Source organism: Coturnix japonica, chromosome 4, assembly GCF_001577835.2.
Source record: "Coturnix japonica isolate 7356 chromosome 4, Coturnix japonica 2.1, whole genome shotgun sequence".
Classification (NCBI taxonomy): Eukaryota; Metazoa; Chordata; class Aves; order Galliformes; family Phasianidae; genus Coturnix; species Coturnix japonica.
Genome location: NC_029519.1, coordinates 14,395,541 through 14,415,838, shown reverse-complemented (window position 1 = coordinate 14,415,838; position 20,298 = coordinate 14,395,541). Strand labels below are relative to the sequence as shown.

Genomic DNA, 20,298 nt, shown 5'->3' with positions numbered 1-20,298 from the left:
GGACAGCCTGGTCTAGAGGCTGGCAACCCTGGTTGTGGCAGGAGCATTGAAACCAGATGATCATTATGGTCCTTTTTAACCCAGGCCATTCTACGATTCTTCAAAGTACAGAAACATCAGCACAGTAAGGAGTCACATTAGCACTCATGTTTGTACCAAGGGAGGGTTTCCACCACACTAAACTAAATGAGACACTGAGTGGACACTGATCAAATGGGAAATGAAGGAACAACTTGAAATAGATAAACAGCTTCAAACAATTCAGACAGTACCAAAATCCTCAAGTCAGATGTCATTCAAGTGTTCTGCTTGTTGGCAAATCCTCCTTCCACAGCAGTTGGTCATACAGGATTCAGAAATGCCCCAAAATGCAGTGAATGCTCAGCAAGGAGCCAGCAGAGCAAGGCATGGTTTTGAGCTGTGTGTAAGCACAGTAGCCAAGCCAAAGATCTCATCTCTGCGTGAATCAGTTGTTCCACCCCCACTCTTCTCCATCCATCTCCTGGCTCTGTATCCTTGTCTGGAGCTTATCTGGAACTGGTGAGCTGATTCAGAACATCAAACTGGCAGATCACTTTATTGTCTGGGGTTAATACCCGACAGCTTGTTGAGCTAAATCAGCCCAGTGAGGGATCAGGAGAGCAACATGGGCAGGGTAAGGGAGGAGATGCAGAGCCCAGCCTGGTTGGGGCTGTCCTGCTGAGGAGACACGATCTTTGTCCCCACACAAAAGCAAGGGAAGGTGACACATATAAGGTAACAAGGGAGGCAGATGACAGGAGGTTACACTTTACACTAGAGAAGTGGACCTCGGGAAATATTATAATATTCTGAAGCCTTTAGTTGTGCTGTTACATCATCAGTCTTTCTCACAATGTGCAGTGTAAAACATAACTCACAAAGATCCTCATTGGCATTGGTATGCTTGAGGACATGCACAAAAGCCATTTCCTCCCCTCCACTCTTGCCCACAGCTCCATGGGATGCCTCCTGCCCCATTCAGCTGCCCAAGATACAGGCAAACTGCAGCGCTTGTGCAGGGCTGGAGTCTGCTCCATGCTCAGACATCAGATCCTCAGCAGCTGTGAATTTTCTCTGCTCCTGGAAAACGAACAGTCACCCTAATTCACACTAATTAAAGGCTGTGTTTCAGTTTTTGTACCTGTACACTTCGCAATCAAAACAAGGTTCTCTAAGTGTAGAGCTGAGAAGTTAATTTCCTGATTTAAATAAACCTCATCTGTGCAAGGCTGACTGTGAGCAACATGCTGGCAAATTGCTGGGAGCTGGCCTCAGCCGACCCCTGCAGTTTCTTATAGACTTTCATGAAATATAGCTTTTATCAAATCTAAAATGCAGATTCCCCGACTTAAACCAATTAATGAATAAGAGACTTAAAAAATGTTCAACTCAAGCAGTCTAGAATCCTTACTGACATGTCTAACTCTGAATGTTCATTAATTTTATTGGAGAAAGGCAAATGTGAGCTGTGAAGCATTATTTGTACATATTCTTGAGAATGAGACAAATATGTTGATCATTCCTGAGCTAATCAAAAAAGCATTAAAAATTCACTCCACATTCTTCATTTTAATTATCTAAGTCAACAATGAGCTCTTTTAAATGTATTTTACAATATGTTTCTACTTACGTGATACAAAAAGGGAAATGAAAGCTAAATATTTTATAATTTGTAATGATAAGGGAAGATATTAATGTTAATTCAACATGTTTCAGGAAATTCATTCTTGGAAATTCATGCTAAGAATACAAAAACATATGTAAGCAAAAGTGGTCAAATGATATGAAAATACTTTCATTTTACTTTTTATCACATATGATGGAGAGTCTTCCGTTACTGACTCTCTAAACCCTTCTGTATCACATTCATAACTTTGCTATCCATTTTTTAATAAGTGGATTTCCATAAAGATTAGAAATTAATCTAACCTGACTTTCACCCAATATGCTTAACTGCTGGAGGCAGCAAAAATCACCTATCTAGGCCTAATAAAGAAAGTTTTTTCAATTTAAATATACATTGCATTTAATAAGCTTGTATGATAATTTCAACAATGTTCCTGAGCTTTTTAAATTACATTCCAACTGTGTCCTCGAGACAACTCTGCTCCAGCTTTCATTTTCAGCATCTGACTTTATTAATATTATTTTTTACACCTTAAAGAATTTTAAAATGTTCAAGTTCTATAAGTTTCTAAGGCATTTGAGCTATTTTTTCCCCAGTGAAACCTAACAAAAAGCTGTCCCCATCCATTACCTGGCAGAGTGCAGTAGAGGGATTTGATGTAGATACCAAGTTTCACAAACCTGTAATAAAAACCATACTATTTTTATGGCAGAGCTTATCTAATTCCCCTCATTTAAATAAACTCCTTTGGCAATCTGGGTGTTACAACCACTTCTAGGCTGGGCTTCTCCTACAGTGTTAAAATCTGCCACTTGGGTGTGAATGAATCCCAGCTATGCCACTATGCCTATCAGTCAAGGACAGCTTTTCTAGAGCGGCATCATAGAAGTGGGCCTGGACTATGCCAGCATGCAGGGGAACCTGATCTTCAAGCCCAACTTAAAAATCAGATGGACTTGGAACCACCTACAGAACAAAAGCCAGCTTTTGTGAGTGTTTTTCTTCCAGCAAACAGGAATGCGGTTCCTGCATGCAAGAGGCAGCAAAGTCACGGTTCCAAGCCATTACTGCTAACTTTTCATGAAATATGATGCCATTAAATAAACCTATCAGGACAGATCATCACTGGAATGACTGACAACTGTTTTAATAAACAAACAAACACATAAATGAAAGTAATGAAAATTTCTTCAAGACAGCGATGCAAAAACATGACAATCTATAGTCCATCCCTGTTTCAAATCCAGTCATGACTGGCATCCGTTAGCAAGTTTCCAGCAACAGAGAGCCTACAAACAGCACTGAGTAACCAGTCCCTACCATCCCTGAATTTCTGTAGCTGACAAATTTTTTTTCAGTCTAAATTTCTCTTTCTTTCTGTAATGCTTCTCATCCCTTTCCCCATAGACCCCATACCTACACAGCTGACAACGGAATACTATTAAGCTCATATTATAACATCCCAGCAATCTGTGGATTTGAGCTTCTCATTTTAATTGCGTGAATGAATTCAAAGCAATGCATCCTTGTTAATTATATGACTACTTTAAAATGATTGCATTGTTGATTCGCACCCATACCTCCAAAAACATTTCCACAGATGTTTCCAGAGACACAAAGATTCAGACTCATCTCACCCAACCTGAGACATCTGCATCTGAAATAGTTTTCTACCACAAATCTGGATCCACTTCAAAGCAGCAAAAATTTGTCTTGCCAGTAGTTTTATTAATACACTAACACACAATGATCAAATATTTCTACCAAAGGCAAAACTTCTCCAAACCATGTTTCATTTTAAACCTTTCCCCTGTAATCTTTATGCAGTAGACCTTTTGGCATGTTATTTCACAGATATCCAACTACCTTTCTTATCTTCTTGCCACAGCCCAGAACACACAAAATTAAACCACTGGAACGAAAATGCCAGACCTCACCGTTTGTTGCTCATGATGTTTCACCATCAATCTAGTGATGGTTTTAATTGCTTGCTGAAAATAATCCTACTATCATCTCACTGAACCTAGTTCTAATGCATTAAGTACTCCATAAATAACACTTCTGACTTCCAGCACGGATGCTGCCATTAACGCTATGGTGTATTGCAAAATATATGAATGTAATTTCATTAAAAAAAAAAAAACAAAACACCACCATACTGTAATGTAACTTCTGATAGTACTACACCTATTTAGACAGTATCTTTTCCACACTGGGGAGCCTCCTAGTCCTTCAAAATCTGCTTGTCTGAAAAAGCAATCAGTGAGCAAATAGAAAGGTCCCAGAGGCAGAGTCTGCAGAAGCAGGGGGGGAATGACAGAGAAACTTTCCCTCTCTTGGATCTTTTATCACACTTTTCTTTTCAGCTTTATTTTTCATGTGTTGAAGAATATTCTCTTCCTGATACAAATCCAATTTGTATATATAAAAAAACCTCACTCTTTATCGATTTCACTATGGCTCAAAATGGTATTTTTACAGTACAAAAAATTTAATCAATACAATCTTATGAATCTGGACTGGTAATGGTAAACACACTCACTGATATTTCATTTCAGGGAGCCAAAGCTCTGCAAATTGATACCACTGAAAAGAATTACTCATTTGCCACTGGGTATATCTCTGTTTACCCAGCCATAGTATTGGTGAAGTAGAATATGATTACGCTGTGCTTACACACAAGGGACTTTAGCTGCAAAACCTGTCTCTTTCTTAGAGATGATACATGTTGGCAGGTCAGATAAGGCCTTTGTGGGAAATGCTTAAAATAAACGAAGTGCAACCTAACAGCAAGGAAGATGGGACTGACACAAAGGTGAGGAGAACCACAGTACTCTGACCTGCACTGTTTTTTTTAATACCCTGTTTCCCATTGTAAATGCTTTCTTGTCAAATTTGCTTCTGTTTTATAATTTGTCTCTACTATTTGATTTCCACTTGTACTTGCCGTAAAGCAGTGAAATTACAGTCGTCACTGGAGGATCACAGGCTGACTAATAAGCTCTGAAATCCTTCCCAGAGTACTGAGAACCACAAAAGGAAATGCTTTGCAACATCTGCCTCATTTGATATTTTATGTGATTGGGAGAATAGTAAGAGAAAAGCAGTTCAGAATACTCTTTCCTGAGCCACAATGGCTGAGATGAAGGCTATGAAAGCTTTGCCTTCACATCCACTTACAGGGAGGAAAAAGCAATACCCGGTTCCTTGGGCCAAAAAGCAGTCATATAGGAAAATGGGAAACCTGAAGAGTAAGTGATAGACCACGAGAAACAGTATGGGCAGGAGGCAATGCACGATAATGATATGAAGCAGAGAGCACCCAAATGGTTTAGCAGACAGAAAGAAAACAAGCAAAGAATTGGCTCTGCTGGTACTTTTAATAATGCTGTCTCACAGGCACAGCCTGAACTAATACAACATGAAGCAAAAATAAAGATTTGGAAACAGCTGTTTGCAGCAAAGGTTCACAAGACTGCCTGAGTGAATCGGGGTATGTCTTTACATGAGCACTAAATCTTTCACGATACACAGAAGTATTATTACTAACAGCAAATAGGGCTCTGCTCAGAACATAAAGTTTTCACTGATTATTTAATCAGTAAATTTGATCAGTAATTTTCAGTAAAGAAATAATGAATTATTAAAGCACTGCAAAGAGCGGGCACCATCTGTAATTCAGGGGTGTAGAAGCTGACCTCTATCAAGTGAATCTGCTCACAAAAACTGCTCCACTAAGTCACTGCCTCACCCAGATCAGGTGCTCTGTGCATTAAGATGTACCTGCTCACTTCTCTAATGAAGATACATTTTACTTATCACACCTCCAAAGGGCTCAAAAACCTGCAAAGTTGGGCATGGATTCTGGTTCTCAAAATACTAGAGGAACATCTATTGAGATCCACTTGTATAAAAGCAGTGGCAGCCCAAAAGTGGCATAGATGCACTTGTTGACTGAGTTGACCCTGAGAAGGAACAGGGACAGTGGAGCACATTCAAAAGTACATTCATTCTTACAACTCTGTTTTCCAGGGAAGAACACGACAGAATCATTGGATCAAGTAAATTATCAGGAATGTTGCGTTCACAAGAATAATGTTTTTAGCACAGTAAACATAGTAAAGAGGAGAAATTAAATGCCATTACCAGCTTCTGAGCAACACCTCAGTGTCACAATCAAAAATAAAATTAGCTGAAGAGGTTGGAATTGCTTCCTTTCTTTTTACCACAAATAAAGAGTTTCCTGGGGAAACTGAAGAGCCAAGCATAATGAGCTCTTCCACCGGAACCAGGAGAACAGCCCCAAGCAGCACAAGTCACGCAGCATTCGATGACTTACTATGAACCTCGCTTGCACAGACAAGAGGCAGACATTTCTGTGTTCAGCGCTGTGTTTGTGAAGATCAGCACACTGCAGCTCTCAGCAAATAAACCGTAACCTCTGCTGTGTCAGCAGCACTAATAGAAATAGCGACATGCGTCTGGCAGCTGCTGCTCTGCTTTGTTGCTGCTAATGCAATGCAGCTCCTGGTTTGCACTTTTCTGTTACCTGTAAGTAGCAACACCTTGTGCACACAGCCCTGGCTTTTCAGTGTGAGCTGCCGCCACACTCCTCAGCACTCCAGGCACAACTGCTTCCTAGATTTTAAGAAGCAAGTGTCCTTTATTACTTTGTGATCTCTCTCCCTTCTACGCTGCATGTAATTTTCCACTCACTCATCATTTCTCCCTGGTTTTGCCCATGCTGGCACAGCTTTGCTGAGCAGCACATTCGTCCTCTGGCTGTGCTGATGGGCACAGCCTGCTCGGAGGGAAGCTGTCCCTTCACAGCTGACTCCCCCTGGGCACAGCTGGTGGGGCACAGCCCGGCTGTTTGGTAGCAAGGTGCATGGGCATTATGTGGAACTGAAAATAAAAACATGTCATGTGAACTATCCGCTTTCTGCAGCCCATCAGAAAATGATTTCTGAGCACAAGGTCACAGATACCATTTTAATAATCTGCTCATAAAATGGCCAAAGCTTCCTGAATTAAAGCACATGCTGTTGCTACAATACACAAGGAATTTTTGCTCTATCACTCCTAAGATTCCCTTGTATAATTACAGTAAGTCAAATTTTATTTTAAAAGTATTACTTAAGCCTAATCATTCAAGCAGAAGTCCCTGATTAAAGCAGGCAAAAACTAGAATTCCCTTAGAGGTCTACATATACTGTCCTTGCAACAATCTACACAATCAAAAACCTTAAAAATGCAATATGCAGGAGAAAAGAAACTTTCCATGATTTCAACTTTTACCAGTAGCAATTTCCTATTTTCAGAAGTAACTTGCACTTAATAGAAAGAGTCTGCTGCATAAGTGTATTGAAATGATAGCTATTTCTGTAGAACTCTTACCATGACAATAAAAAAATATTTTAAATAGCTGCTTTTCAGGGACCTGTGTGACACATTTTGCATAATAAATTTTGGAAGGACAAAACCTCCAGCTATCCTAGTGGTTTTTTTGTACTCTTGCTCTGATCTGTGCTTTTTCAGCTGTGAGGAAGGGAAGCTGCCTCCTGCTATGAGCTCCCTTCTTTAAGTGCTGCTAGAATTGGTAACTTGCTGGATAAAAATCACTGGACTTGTCTTTGCAAATTAAAACTTGAAGGCCTGCATGTCTCTATTGCCCTTTTGTCCATCTCAGTTTTTCTATTCTTCCTCCATTACTGCACCCACAGCATGAGCAGGAGCTTCCCACGACTTCTCCGCTTTACAGAGTCCTCTTCTTGAAAAGTATTCTCACAGAGTATGATCCTTTCATATTCAGATTCCCCATCTTGATATTGCCTTGCATACTGAGTGTTCACATAAGTCCTTTCCGTGTGATGTCCTCTCAGCTTTCTTACTATGTTCTACTACAAAGTAGATCTTTCTACCAGATCACCCACCATGTAGGTGATAGGGATGAGATGTATAAAGGGATGGGAGCATCTAACTACCAATTTAGAAGTCTAAATTTAAAATTTAGGTTGTAAAACCCTTTGCTAAGCTTACCTAAATCTGTATGTACTTAAACCACTTTGGCACTTGAATTGCTCCTAGAATCCCACTTATTTGCCAGGTTCTGATAACACCCAAACAAGGTCATACAGCTCTGTTTCAGTCCCCTCTGGTCTCACAGTTCACAAGGTCCTTACAAAGTTGTTGACTGTGGATCCTAATTAGCACTACCCTTAAAACAAATCTGCTGGATTAGGCCTAGAACAAACACATGGAGATGGATATTTCCTGCACACAATGGACTCTCTATACAGATGCTATGTTAAGCATGAAGAGGAAAATCTCTGTCACCTATGTGAAATAGAGGAGGGACAGGACAATATTACTGTTGCCACAAGCAACTCACATATCTTGGTCCTGGATAAGGGAAGATCTCCTGGGACAGGAGAATCCAGATTTGGAGCTGTGAGTTCCTAGCAGGGGAATATAAGTAATATTTGTCTGTGGACTGTAGCAGAATTTACAAACCTGACTTGATTCAAGTAGGTTTACATTTAAATGAGGAATATTTCCAGTAACTTATGCATAGCTACAGACAAGAGTAAAGGATCTTAATTTTCAGGAAGAAAAAAGAAAGGAAAAAGACATTATTTTTGGTTTACCTACAAAATAAGCAGCACTCTGTTGAAAAACATACCAACTTTCCTCACTGTACCTCTCATATCCTTGACTTATCCTATTTCCTAAATCAATATATGACTACATCAGGTATTCCTGGTTCATGCTGGCCTGATTTCAACATGTATGACAAATTTTATTGGAGTGCTTCTTCACTGCTTTGAATTTCTTGTGTTTTAAATTCTCCAGTAAAACATATTAACCATTCCAATCTTTAACTACTAAGTTTTTAGTAGAAATCTTGCTGACCAGATATCTTTCTGAAAACTCTTGCAACTCCTTGGAAGATACAAGTCAAATGAATCACACATCATCTTTTTCTATTTGAAGAAATATACAGTAGTAAAAAGAGTCTATCTACAGTGTCAGACAATGCACAGCATGGGAAACTTCAATCATCCTTTTAATTAGCAGAGCAGTAATAATCAAGGCTCCTCACAAATTAAAGAAAGCGGACAGATGAAATTAAGTAAGTCCATCATTTCTTCAGAGCAAAACAATGAAGGATACTTACAGTGTTAATTAAAAGATTCTTGAGATTTCTCTAAAATAGAGATTAAAATGCCAACATGGAAAATAACAGTCTGCAGAAAAGGCACTGTGGATTATATCACATACGGAAAGCATTTCAAGGCTATTTTCACTTCTGTGAGTTGTTTGTAGCGAATATCCTTGTCCTTGGCAAATCAGGATGACTGACACCCATAATTTGCAATTTCCTAAACCTGAAGAGTTTTCTGATTGCAATGAAATGGTTTCACCTAATTATTTTTTCAAGTTGCAGTTTTTGATGTTTAATTTTGAAATCAATTTGAGATGTCTTGAACTATATTAATATACTGTATTATGCCTTCATTTCTTTCTGAAGCACTTTACTTTAAAAAATGCATACTTCTAATGATTTTTAAATTACTCTACTCTGCACATATCAATTTTCAACAATTACAACATTCTACATTTTTCAAAGCACTTCAGTTTTAAAGGGGTTTTATGCTTTGCAAGATACTGAGGAAAGAGGCTGCTGATCTATTTTTACCCTTTGTAAAATTACCACCAATCTTGCTAGAGAGCTTAACCAAAAATAGATATGCTAAATATATACCATCTACATATAATCATTTTAGGATGAATGTTTTTGTGACTAAGAACTGCCAGTATTCTTTTCCCAATCATAATTAGGTTGCTTCAGTGGTATAAATGGATTCAGTGGAAGTATGACAAATGTCCTGGAGTAAGGAGGATGAAAACTGGCCTACTTTGGCTGAACAAAGTCTAGAGAAATGAATACAGGATAGAATGTCATAGGCATCAGCTCTGTCACAGATTTCAGTCTATAATTTCTTATTTTACATCTTGCCACAATAAGTTAATGACATGGGGCTAGACTGTCGCCTGGAATACACTGGCATTGCACAGTGGCATCACTGCAGTTATGCCAGTTGATGCTAGCTAAGGATCTGCCCCCTTAACAACTCTGCCATCTGTTTTGATGTTCTACCCCTTAATCTCAAGGCTCCACATTATACATCTGAGAATGAAGTTTTCTCTCCAGTTTGTTGATGTTGTACCTTCAGTTTACAAGTTTCCTTTCTGCCTGCCAATGAGTAGTCAGCATTCACAAGTTTGATTTTTTATTTCTGAAACACACTGCCTATTTGCCTCAATGTGAAATGACTCATTAACATCAAGGAATCACAGACATTAGGTAGAAATTTGACTATACTGACACACTACTAGACTTATAACACTATCAGTGACACCTCTAATGCAGACGAATATGACAGTCAACATAACTGTTTGGCCATCTATCATTTTCCAAATCTTTATACTCCTTGTGTAAGGGCACCTGGGAAGGTGAAGTGGGCCAGGAGGGGATACACCTGCAGCTCTGAGCAAAGACATGTTGCCATTCCTCCCTACCTCTTAAATGACAGCCTACTGCATAGCAGAGACAGGGCAGGAAGTCTTCTGAATCATGTGCTGTGATTGGCTGACAACTCTGTTTGAACTGGCTGAGGGCTGTCACAGTGCTAGACTGATGCTCAGAGCACCCCAGGGCTGCCTCTGGAGGTGCAGGACTCTGTGCTCTGCAGGGGATTCCCAACTCATATAGACCAGGCACCGCGAATCTTGCATGAATATGCCAGACCTAGGAACTGCTATGTGCTGCCATGGGATGAATGAACCAGGAATAAGCTAAAAGTATGTGAGGAAATTAACAGACTAGATACAGAGGTATCAACATGCTTGTTGATGATCAGGAAAGCACCCTACCTTGATAATGTAGTGGACAGCAGGGACACAGAGAGGAATTTTCCCAACTGGTGTATGAAGGTAAGGAAAAAAAAGTCACTTCCCTACCAGAAATTCAACAAAGTAGCTTTGAAGGTGAGAAAAACATGAGAACATGACCCTAGCACACAAGACAAAAGCTTCCTCACTGCAGTTATTCATTAGCTTTTTGTTCCCTTAATATCTAATTGCCCCATGTAGCTGACACAATGGAACCACTGGAGTTTAAAATCTCTTTTCAAGCTACAGTAACTTCATGCTAGAACAGAATTAGTTTGCATACTTTTTGAGGAAAAATAAATACACTAATAAATTACTGGCACCTTTCCTAATTATTCGCTTAAACAATGGAAGTCTTATTTTAGCACATGATAAAAAGACATGAGAAAAATGGAAGTTGAAAGCCAGTAAAAAAAGAAAATCAATTCTTATCAGAGCAGGTGCCCTATCTAACAGAAACCACATGGGCTAATTTTGGAGTGTGAAATGAATGTGGGGTCTGTGTAACAAACTCTCAAAATTATCAACACTTTGATATTCTGTTGCTGAAAAAGTTATCATGGAGTCTCAGAGGTTATAATCACGAACTTTAAATAAATGAAATTTTAACTGTTCCACGTGTTGTTCTGAATGACGATTTCAAAGAAGAATTGGTGACTTGGACCACTGGTTGTATTCCACAGTATTCAGCAAATCTGTCACTTAGATCTATTCTGTACTAGGATGCATTACTCATCATCTGAGAATCTAGTTTTGTGAGCTCCAGAGGAAAAAAAAAATGGTAGTACCTACTTTAGTAATGATATGCTCCATTACAGAGTAAAATATCCTGAGTGCTCTCAATTCAAGAAAACGAAATGTAAATGTACAAAGCACATAAAAAACCCATTTCAACTCTTAATCAAATTCAGCAGGATTAAACTCTGATAGTCTTCCTAGAAAGAAAAGAGTTTCTATTTTAGCTTGAGAGAACAGATGACCACTTTTGTTTAAATATTTTTTGACAGCAATTTCCTACTTGTGAGTCACTGGATTTACACCACGATATCTCCCAGTCTCCCTCTGAATTATATATATTCCCTCATTGCACAAATCTGATAAGCACTGAACAACTCAGTCCAACTTAACTCCATTCCAATCTGGGAGCCACTTGTACTCTTGCGAGCTTACCATTCTCACTGTCAGGCAGTCAGCATCCTTGCTGCAAAGAAGAAGGTATTTTTATCTTTGTAGGTGCAAAACCAATTGGTATATTTACCAAGAAACTGGCATGCGACCTCACAGCACCCCTGGCTCACCTCTGTCTTATTTTTCCAAAGGAACACTAACACAGCAATAGAAACTACTTTCTTTCACAAGCCAAGCAGGAAGCGTGAGCTTTTAACTGACTTAATTGTAAAAGGACAATCAGCAAACCTGTAGAGCAGTCTGAACCCGTCCACTGCGGCTCACAGCTGCAGAGCCCCACGTCCAGAAGGAAGGTCCCATGCCCTGAGCACTGCTCCTGGCAGATCGGCAGTGATGTCTCGCAGTTCACACCGCCCCAGCCTGCAGAGCAGTGGCACTCCCCTTGAACACACACGCCGTGACTGGAGCACATCGGATCCAGACAGTCCTCTGGAAAGCAGAGAATACACAGTTTAGAGCCCTAAACATACACTTTTATGGTGGTTTCCCGGAGACATACAGCATCAGACATTGAGATTAACTAGGCGATTTTCTTGCCGGTATGTTGACTGGAATGATGGTAACTAATACACATGGAAAAACAGCCTATGCTAAAAACAGGAAAAAAGTCAAGTGCGTAGATTCACAGAGAACATGATTCCACTCATCACAGATATTGCTTTATTTTTAAAATGCTCATCTGTTGATCTACGTCAAGGAAGTACGAATTTCAGCAGCAGAGATGGGAAGGAACTGGAGCAATTAAAAGCTATTTTTACAATTGTGCATTGTGTTTTCATTCTGGTATTTGCGTTCTGTGTTTTATTTACATTTGGGAAAAGACAGATTTATCATTTCATGCTCCTAAGGATATTGCTCTCTACAGCTGGGAATCTGGTACACACACACACAAAAAAAGGTCATCCACTAGCTCTAAATTGTGAATATCTGAACACACACTGTGAAGAAATCTCATGGTCTCATAAAAAGTATGTGCTGGGCAATTGAAGATAATGAACAGATTCATAAAAGTCGTAACATATTGATGAACGATTTGCAAACAGACAAAGAGCTAAATTTGTTCTCAATTTGGATTAAACTATTCTTAGTGAAAAATTCAGGAGCTCTGTAGAAGAATTTAAATCAGCTGGTTAGTCCCACATAATCAGCATATTCTTTCATCAAGATCCAGCATTTCTTTAACAAGATAGACATGAAGCAGAACACAGCCTGCCGTCTCTGGAGGCCACAATGAGACTACAGAGCTAGAGAGAAATGTGTGGGGTGTTTGAGCATGCAAAACAATTAGTGTATTCATGTTAGATCGTCTTTCAGATCAACGTTGTTAAAAAAGGCACTTTGGAAGTTCTTGTATGCATTTTTCAAGTACTAGCCCAAATGCAGTTTTAATAGTTAAATAGTACACCTAACAAACAGTATTTTGTACTACAAAAATGAAGAGATTATCTCTGTTTCAGTAGAAGACCAAATGCTTGTCTTTGAGATTCAGAGCATCCAGTTTACAGCATCTTTTGACCTACAAATTAGGAAGCAATGCTTTATATTTTTGTGCTGCTGTGCCACCAGTTCAAGATCTTAGATCAGTGTTTATTTTGTATCCTTTTTTAGCCTTCCAGTCTTTTGCACAGTGCAATGTAATTCTGAAAAAGAGAAATCAGTATTTCTGGACAAAGTACCTAGGTTGCTCTGTAAGTAATGCCTCCTATTTACTACCATGGAAACTACAACAAAGAGCACAATGGCACTATTTGATAGAGCAAATTCTCAACTACAAAACACTCTTTTCCAACACAGTCACATCCATTAGCTATGCATTCTCACCAGTGATGAACAGAAGCCTGAATGCTGCACTTGTAACAATCTACACCAGTGGTGACATGCCACTGTCACCAGTGCTGAAACATACCACCCAGCCTTTACTGTGCTCACATCCACCGTTCGGTCTCCAGAAATATTTGGCACGTATTGATGAATGCCAATAGGTGCCATTCTTTCTTCAGGGAGGAATTCAGTGATATCCCTTTGCTTCATCTTCACTTCCATGTCAGATGCCAACCTATCAGACTGCCCCTCTGCTACCATCTGTTGCTCAGCATAACGGAATATCAGTGGAACAGTTTAGTCTCTACTACCGCACCACCAACATCCATCTCCAGCATCATAAAATAGGAGGCACTACTTTTGGAGCAACCCTCACACACCTTACTAAGCACAGCGCAAAAATACTTGGCAATTCTCTCTTATCCTGAAAGACAGCTCTAGATTTTGCTGATCTTTTGAAACTGAAAGCCTCCATAAGCAGGTTAAAAAACATTACTTCTTTTAGTAATAATAATCTGACCAGACAAAATCAAAGACTGACCATAGCTGTGAGTACATAGAGCCACCAGTGTTCCCTAGACTGAATACCTGCTACTGTCTGTTGCAGTAACAATGCAACTTCATTATTAAACTCGTTTTACATCCAATATCGTAACTTCAGTCCCTGACAGAGTTCCTCCATTATTGTGCCAGTTATGCAGCACAGTACAGTAAATGGAATGGTCATGTCACACACACACTATTACAATAACAATCTGCTGCACTCAGCCATATAGTTTTATCTACCCTCCTTCTACATGATTCCACTTTTATTTTATAATTATTAAAAAAACCCAAACAAGATTCTTAAGCTCTTGTTTTCAATAACTGTCAAGTACATTTATCTCAATTATTTTTTTCAACCATTTTGTACAACAAGCCAAGTAGCTGCAAAAGTCTCTCATCAGCTTCAGGCTTATTCAGCATCATGGCCTCAGCGAGTACATTTGTGCATTACTTGTGTTTCCTCATCTGAGCTCTTTTGTTTTTCTCCATTTCCAAAACTACCAACAACAGAGAATGTCAGAAACATTCTGTGGATCCTCCCTTTAAAAACCATATCAGGTATGTCAAATCCATCAAATCCATCCTGGACATTTTTCTGATTAGAGAATTCAGGCCACATAAGAGCTTCCTCTGTGTGCGCTACTCAAAAGAATTACCTAAAATCTATATAACACGAAGCACAAAGTATACTGGCACTAGCTTCAGGCTAAGGGTACTACTGAAAAATCATCAAATCAGGGCAAGCATGAAGAACAGCTCTGCTTTCCGAGGCTATGCACAGGGGAAGAAAGTCATAGCTGATGAGCTATCTCAGAAATGCCAGCAGCCAAATAACAACTGTTTCTGTAGATGAGAGCAGAGACACATCGGTACTACAAGCAGCTGAAGTACAATTACTTCTTCTCGTAATTTCCCACTTTTTATTAGCCAAGCTTTAAAGGATGCCAGTTTAGTACCCTGAATAGAGGCTCACAGTAAAAAAGACATATAACAACAGAATTACACAGCATGCTCCGCTAAACTGAACCACTTCCCATCTCAAGATGCAAAAGAATGAAGAAAGGGAAAAGATGATTATGATCTGCTGATTACTTTGGAGAAACACCAGAGCCTATTTGGTTTAGCTCATTTTCTGACTGCTTTATCCCTCTCAGATTTTGTTCCCCCCCAACAAAAAAAAAAAAAAAAAAAAAAAAAAAAGAAAAAAAAAAAAAAAAAGAAAAAGAAAAAAAAAAAAAAGAATAAATAGAAAATGATTGCTATGGATCCTTCAGGTTCTTTCACACTATGAGAGCCCTTCATGCAAGAAAAAAAAAAAAAAAAAAAAAATAGTCAGAGCATATAGTTGGAATAATACAAGTGTATAGTTGTAATTACAGAGTAAATGGATAGCCAGAGGGCATCTAAGAAAAGACTCACTAGTGCTGTGGTTTTCAGTCAAGATGGATGCTTGCCAATATTGAGGCTCACCACAGAAACTCCACAAAAGAACAAGCTCCAGAAAGAGATCCTGCCTTAGTGGTAGTCAGCCCTTAAACGGGATCTAGGAGAGGTGGAGTCAAGCTCCACCCCCTTCCAGGAGCACACCTTCACCTGTGCACCCACAGCGGACTCATCAGGTGGTTAATCAGAGGTTCAGGTTGTGATCAACAGTTTCCCTTACACAGGGTCTTGAAAGAAGAAAAGCAGAGACAAACATACCGGGATGGTCTCACTGTTTTCTCTCAGAAATGAAATCTGTGCTGTGACATTTTCCTTACAGGACTGAGAAGCCCCTTCTTGCTGAAAGGCAAGATCTGCCTGGTTCCTGCTATTAGGATTTGGAGGAGGGAGGGAAGTGAAACCACCTGAGAATTAATCCTGGATTGCATTTCAGAGGACTGTTCATGTCCCACTTACTAGGTATTCTTATTAGACAATGTTAAACACTTCTAATCTTTTAGAATAAAAATGTGATTCTTGGAAATTGTGTTATTAACCCCCACTGGCTGCCACTGAGACCTGAACACCTTCATCTTTGAAAATTTTCTATCTCACATTCCTCTCCCTGAGACTTTAAAGGTGCTTTTGAGAAAAGAGGCATTACCTTACAGTAAGTCTCTCACATCTATGTGAGTTTTAACTACCTTAGAACAGCTTTGGAGATTAAAGACTAAAATGAAACTCCCTAACTATAGAGAGGGAAACTTCACAAACCTTCCTCACAGATCTCTCCTTTGTATCCAGGGACGCAGATGCAGACTCCCATGATACAGGTGCCATGGCCAAAGCAGGTCGGGTCAATACACTGTTCTTCAGGAACATCACACTCTGGTCCTTTCCACCCATTTCGACACACACAGTGACCTTTCTCATATTCTCCATTTCCACTACAGAGCACCGGGCAGGAATCTGTAGAAGGCAGATTGACCTTTTTAATATATTTACATTCTTACATAGATTAACATTTATTGCCTTTATCATTCTGTAAAACTGCTTATCCACTCCAGCTCTCCCAATCCTTCCCTTGATTTGAGAAATGTAACAATGAAGCAGTGCAGCAGCAACCCAGGCAACCTAGTACCCTTAGCCTGCTCCACTAAATACCTTAACTTTTAGTGAAAATGGGACATCTTGGAAGATAAAAATCCCTCCCCTTGGTGGGACTTTTGTAGAGATTTTGCATGGTGAAGCCTGCTTATTATTTTCTATAACACTAATATTTGTTCCCTGTGAAGCAAGACACTGCCTCATTCTTTCTTCCAAGCAAATCTCTCACTACCAAAGTTTTGAGCCATTGCTGATCTACATGTAAACCAGTGATGTGGAAGCTAAGTTTTACAATCCATTATCAATTTCTGACCCTATCAATCTCTTAAACCATAAAGTCAATTCAGAATTTGAGGATACACAGGAAAAACATGAGATCACAAAAAACGTTCTATGCCAGTGCTTGTGGTGCATTTGCCGTCTGTCTGAAAAAAGGAATCGAATCTCACTTAATGGCTTTGAATGTTTGTAAGCTCAGCTGTCACACTCCATAATCATGATCCCTGTCCCGCATTGCAGGTTAGCTGATATGAGATTACCTTTTGCACAATCAGGACCAAGGAATCCTGGGAAACAGTGGCAGTGCCCCGAGATACATTCTCCATTCCCATTGCAATTAGTAGAGCAGTCATCCAGGACTTCTATTTATTCAGATTGTCATGTGCAAAAGAAAACACAAATTAGTTGAATTTGAAAAGCATGGCATCTTCACCCCACTCTGCGGGACACATCTCAACATACAAATAGGAGAGGAAGCAGTAAAAAGCCCATTTCCATTCACAGGAAGAATAAAACAAAATTTCTGTTCAAGCAGCTTGCAAATATTAGATTTTGTCTTGACAGCTTTGAGATAATAAGTGCATCATTCATATTACACCAGAAAGCTTTTAAAGTAAGTGTTCATGTAAAATTTACCACCATTAAAAGCACTGCAAGAACCAAAGTATTTGTGGAGAAATGTTCACCTTAAACACTTTCTTTCATTGTTGAAGTAATTTGTTGGAAACTTGTCTATAGGGTGTATCATCTACCATGGTGCTCATTTGCAGCATGTGAATTGCATTCTTTGGGGGAAGGCCTGGTTTTCACTTCTATAGAAGATGAAAAAGCATCTTTCATAAAACGATAAAACTCAAGGCCTTTATAGACCTAACAACAAGATTTGAAGAAAAAATCCACCTTTAGGTCTAATCTTAAACTACTGCATGCTTCATCATAGAGCTTTGGATAGGAAACCACTTAACCTGACACGTCTTGGGGCAGGCTTATGTCTGTACAATTTATTAGCTGTCCTTAATCTACACATGTATTTTCTACAGGATTTTAGTGGAGTCAATGATTTAGATGCATTTTATGTGAAAAATGTGAAACAAAGGTAAGGCTAAGATGTTCCCAAGATGGGTAATAAGCATATGCTACCACTAATATGGATAACTGAAGTAAGTTTATTTTTAGCTTATTTATGGACACTTGGGCAGACAAGAATTGGTTCCTCTTGAAATCTTGCACTGATACTGAAAAACATTCATTTCCTTTCAGGCTATCACTTTATACCAAAAAACAGGCATTTGATATGTAACCACACATCAGATATGCACAACCTAGACATGATATCTGTTTCAAGGTCAAGAAATCAGCTTTTTTCTTTTTTTTTTTTTTCCCTTTTTTATTTTATTTTATTTTATTTTGTTCAGAAACAAGTTTTTTTGGAGGTATAAAGCTCATTAATTTTTACACATTACTGTTCATTATCAACTCCGCTCCCACTCTGTGTGTATACTTGCCTATTGAGAAGACAGGATCCCTAGAATTATATGTGAAGGATCCCCACACTGAACTGAAATCAAGATTTGGCTGTTTGAACAGTTAATTCCCTGGGACACAACGTCCAGTTTGGGCTGGCCTTTATTCAGTCTATGGAAGTACTGGAGGCATGACAGATTTTGCAAGCAAATTACACTCCGTCCCACTCCTCTCCGAGGAGAACTCAGATCAGAGCTTTAGCTAACGTGTCAGCAAAATCAATGTTGTACAAAACTGACATCCAGCAACTGAAAAGACTTTCTAATGGATGCTCAAGAGGAGGCCAAGAGTATCTCACGCAGCCAGCCAGCAGTGACATACAGCAGAGATGCGTGCCAGCTCTCACCCTGTACTGACCATTTCATACTGCGGTCCTGGTTAATTCCTTTGTTGGTAGAGTGGTAAAATATGACTCTACCTCCCCAGACACTCCCCAGTGTCCATGGTAAGGAGCACAGCTCAAGGATCAGAAGATGATTAGATTTTTTTTTGTGGCTCCCTCTTCTCCACCCTCCACTTCTCCCCATCCCCCCCCCCCCAAAAAAAAAAACCAACAAAACCCAACGCAACAACCAAGAACCACTGTACAAAGAAAAATATAATAAGAAGATATACAGGCTGTGAAACCACAATAGCTAGCAGTATTTTCAAATCTATCAGCAGTAGATTCTTGCAGCATGAAGCCTCATTTTCCCCCCAGTCCTTCCTACCCAATTTCTTCTCACAGCCATTTCTCAGGTTAGTGGACTCCTGTCCACCCTATGGCCCTCACTGTTCCCCTAAATAAAATCCAGCCTTTTCTGCCTACTGTCCAGAGTAGGGATAAGCACTTTCTTCCTCACCAAATTTAATGGGAAATGAATTGCAATATTCAACTGCATCTTTTTCTTTTCTTTTTTTTTTTTTTTTTNTTTTTTTGGTGGTGGTGATATGCTACTTAATGATGAAATACTATTTAGACTTCCCTGTATAAACACTTATAAACACTGCTGTGCTACAGTAGAAATAAACAAGGGGGCAGACATTTGGATTCTGATCTGGACTGGAGTTTGGCCAGGTTTTATGCTCCTCATAGAGCATCTGTGAGAAAGCTTCATAAATTGCTTGAGAATTATTTTCTCACATAACACTGAACAATGGCATTGCTCCCACCTGTAACAGATTCAAGCTTCTCCACAAAGCAAATATGAACTTTTAAACATAAAATAATCATTGCATTTCTATCTCAGTTTTAAAATAATTTTTCTATAAGTCCTTCATCAGTCTTGGTATTTGAATCATACTGTCCTGCTCCACAAGGTGTTTACCATCAAGTAAAAATAGCATCCAATTCTTCTGAAGAGCAGATGGCATGTCCATTACTAGTAAAGACATCTTGCTAAACATATGGCAGAACAGGTTAACTAAAGGGCAAAGTGGTTAAAGTCTTGCAGCAAACCAAGGCACTCATAAATACAACACTTCACCTGAGATGAAATCCCAAACAAACCCTATGTGTGAACACCACTCTGCAACAACACCTAGAGTTGCAAACATTTGTCGACTTGTCTATTTATTAAGGAGGCAACAGGGATTTCATATCCCACCAGCACAGCATCTCCTCTATTTGCCTTTGAGTTCCAAAGAAAATGGCGCAGTTGAACGATTGTATGAAGTGACAGCAAATATTCATCAAGCAGCAGCAATCAAATCCACAAAAGCATCCTTTTTGATTTTCTATCTGATTAAAATACTGAAAACATGAAAGAATAAGGCACGGATAATTTCTGTAGGATTTATGGTTCCTGTGTAAATAGATAGGGCAAACA

General features: G+C 39.2%; 1 protein-coding gene across 1 annotated transcript in view; it reads right to left on the bottom strand.

Moving 5' to 3' along the window:
* TENM1 (teneurin transmembrane protein 1) overlaps positions 1 to 20,298 on the bottom strand; it is a 292,567-nt gene that overhangs the window by 94,641 nt on the left and 177,628 nt on the right. The window contains 3 exon segments of the mRNA XM_015860820.2: positions 12,020 to 12,220; positions 16,355 to 16,549; positions 17,227 to 17,328. Coding sequence (XP_015716306.1) covers positions 12,020 to 12,220; positions 16,355 to 16,549; positions 17,227 to 17,328 — 498 coding nt within the window.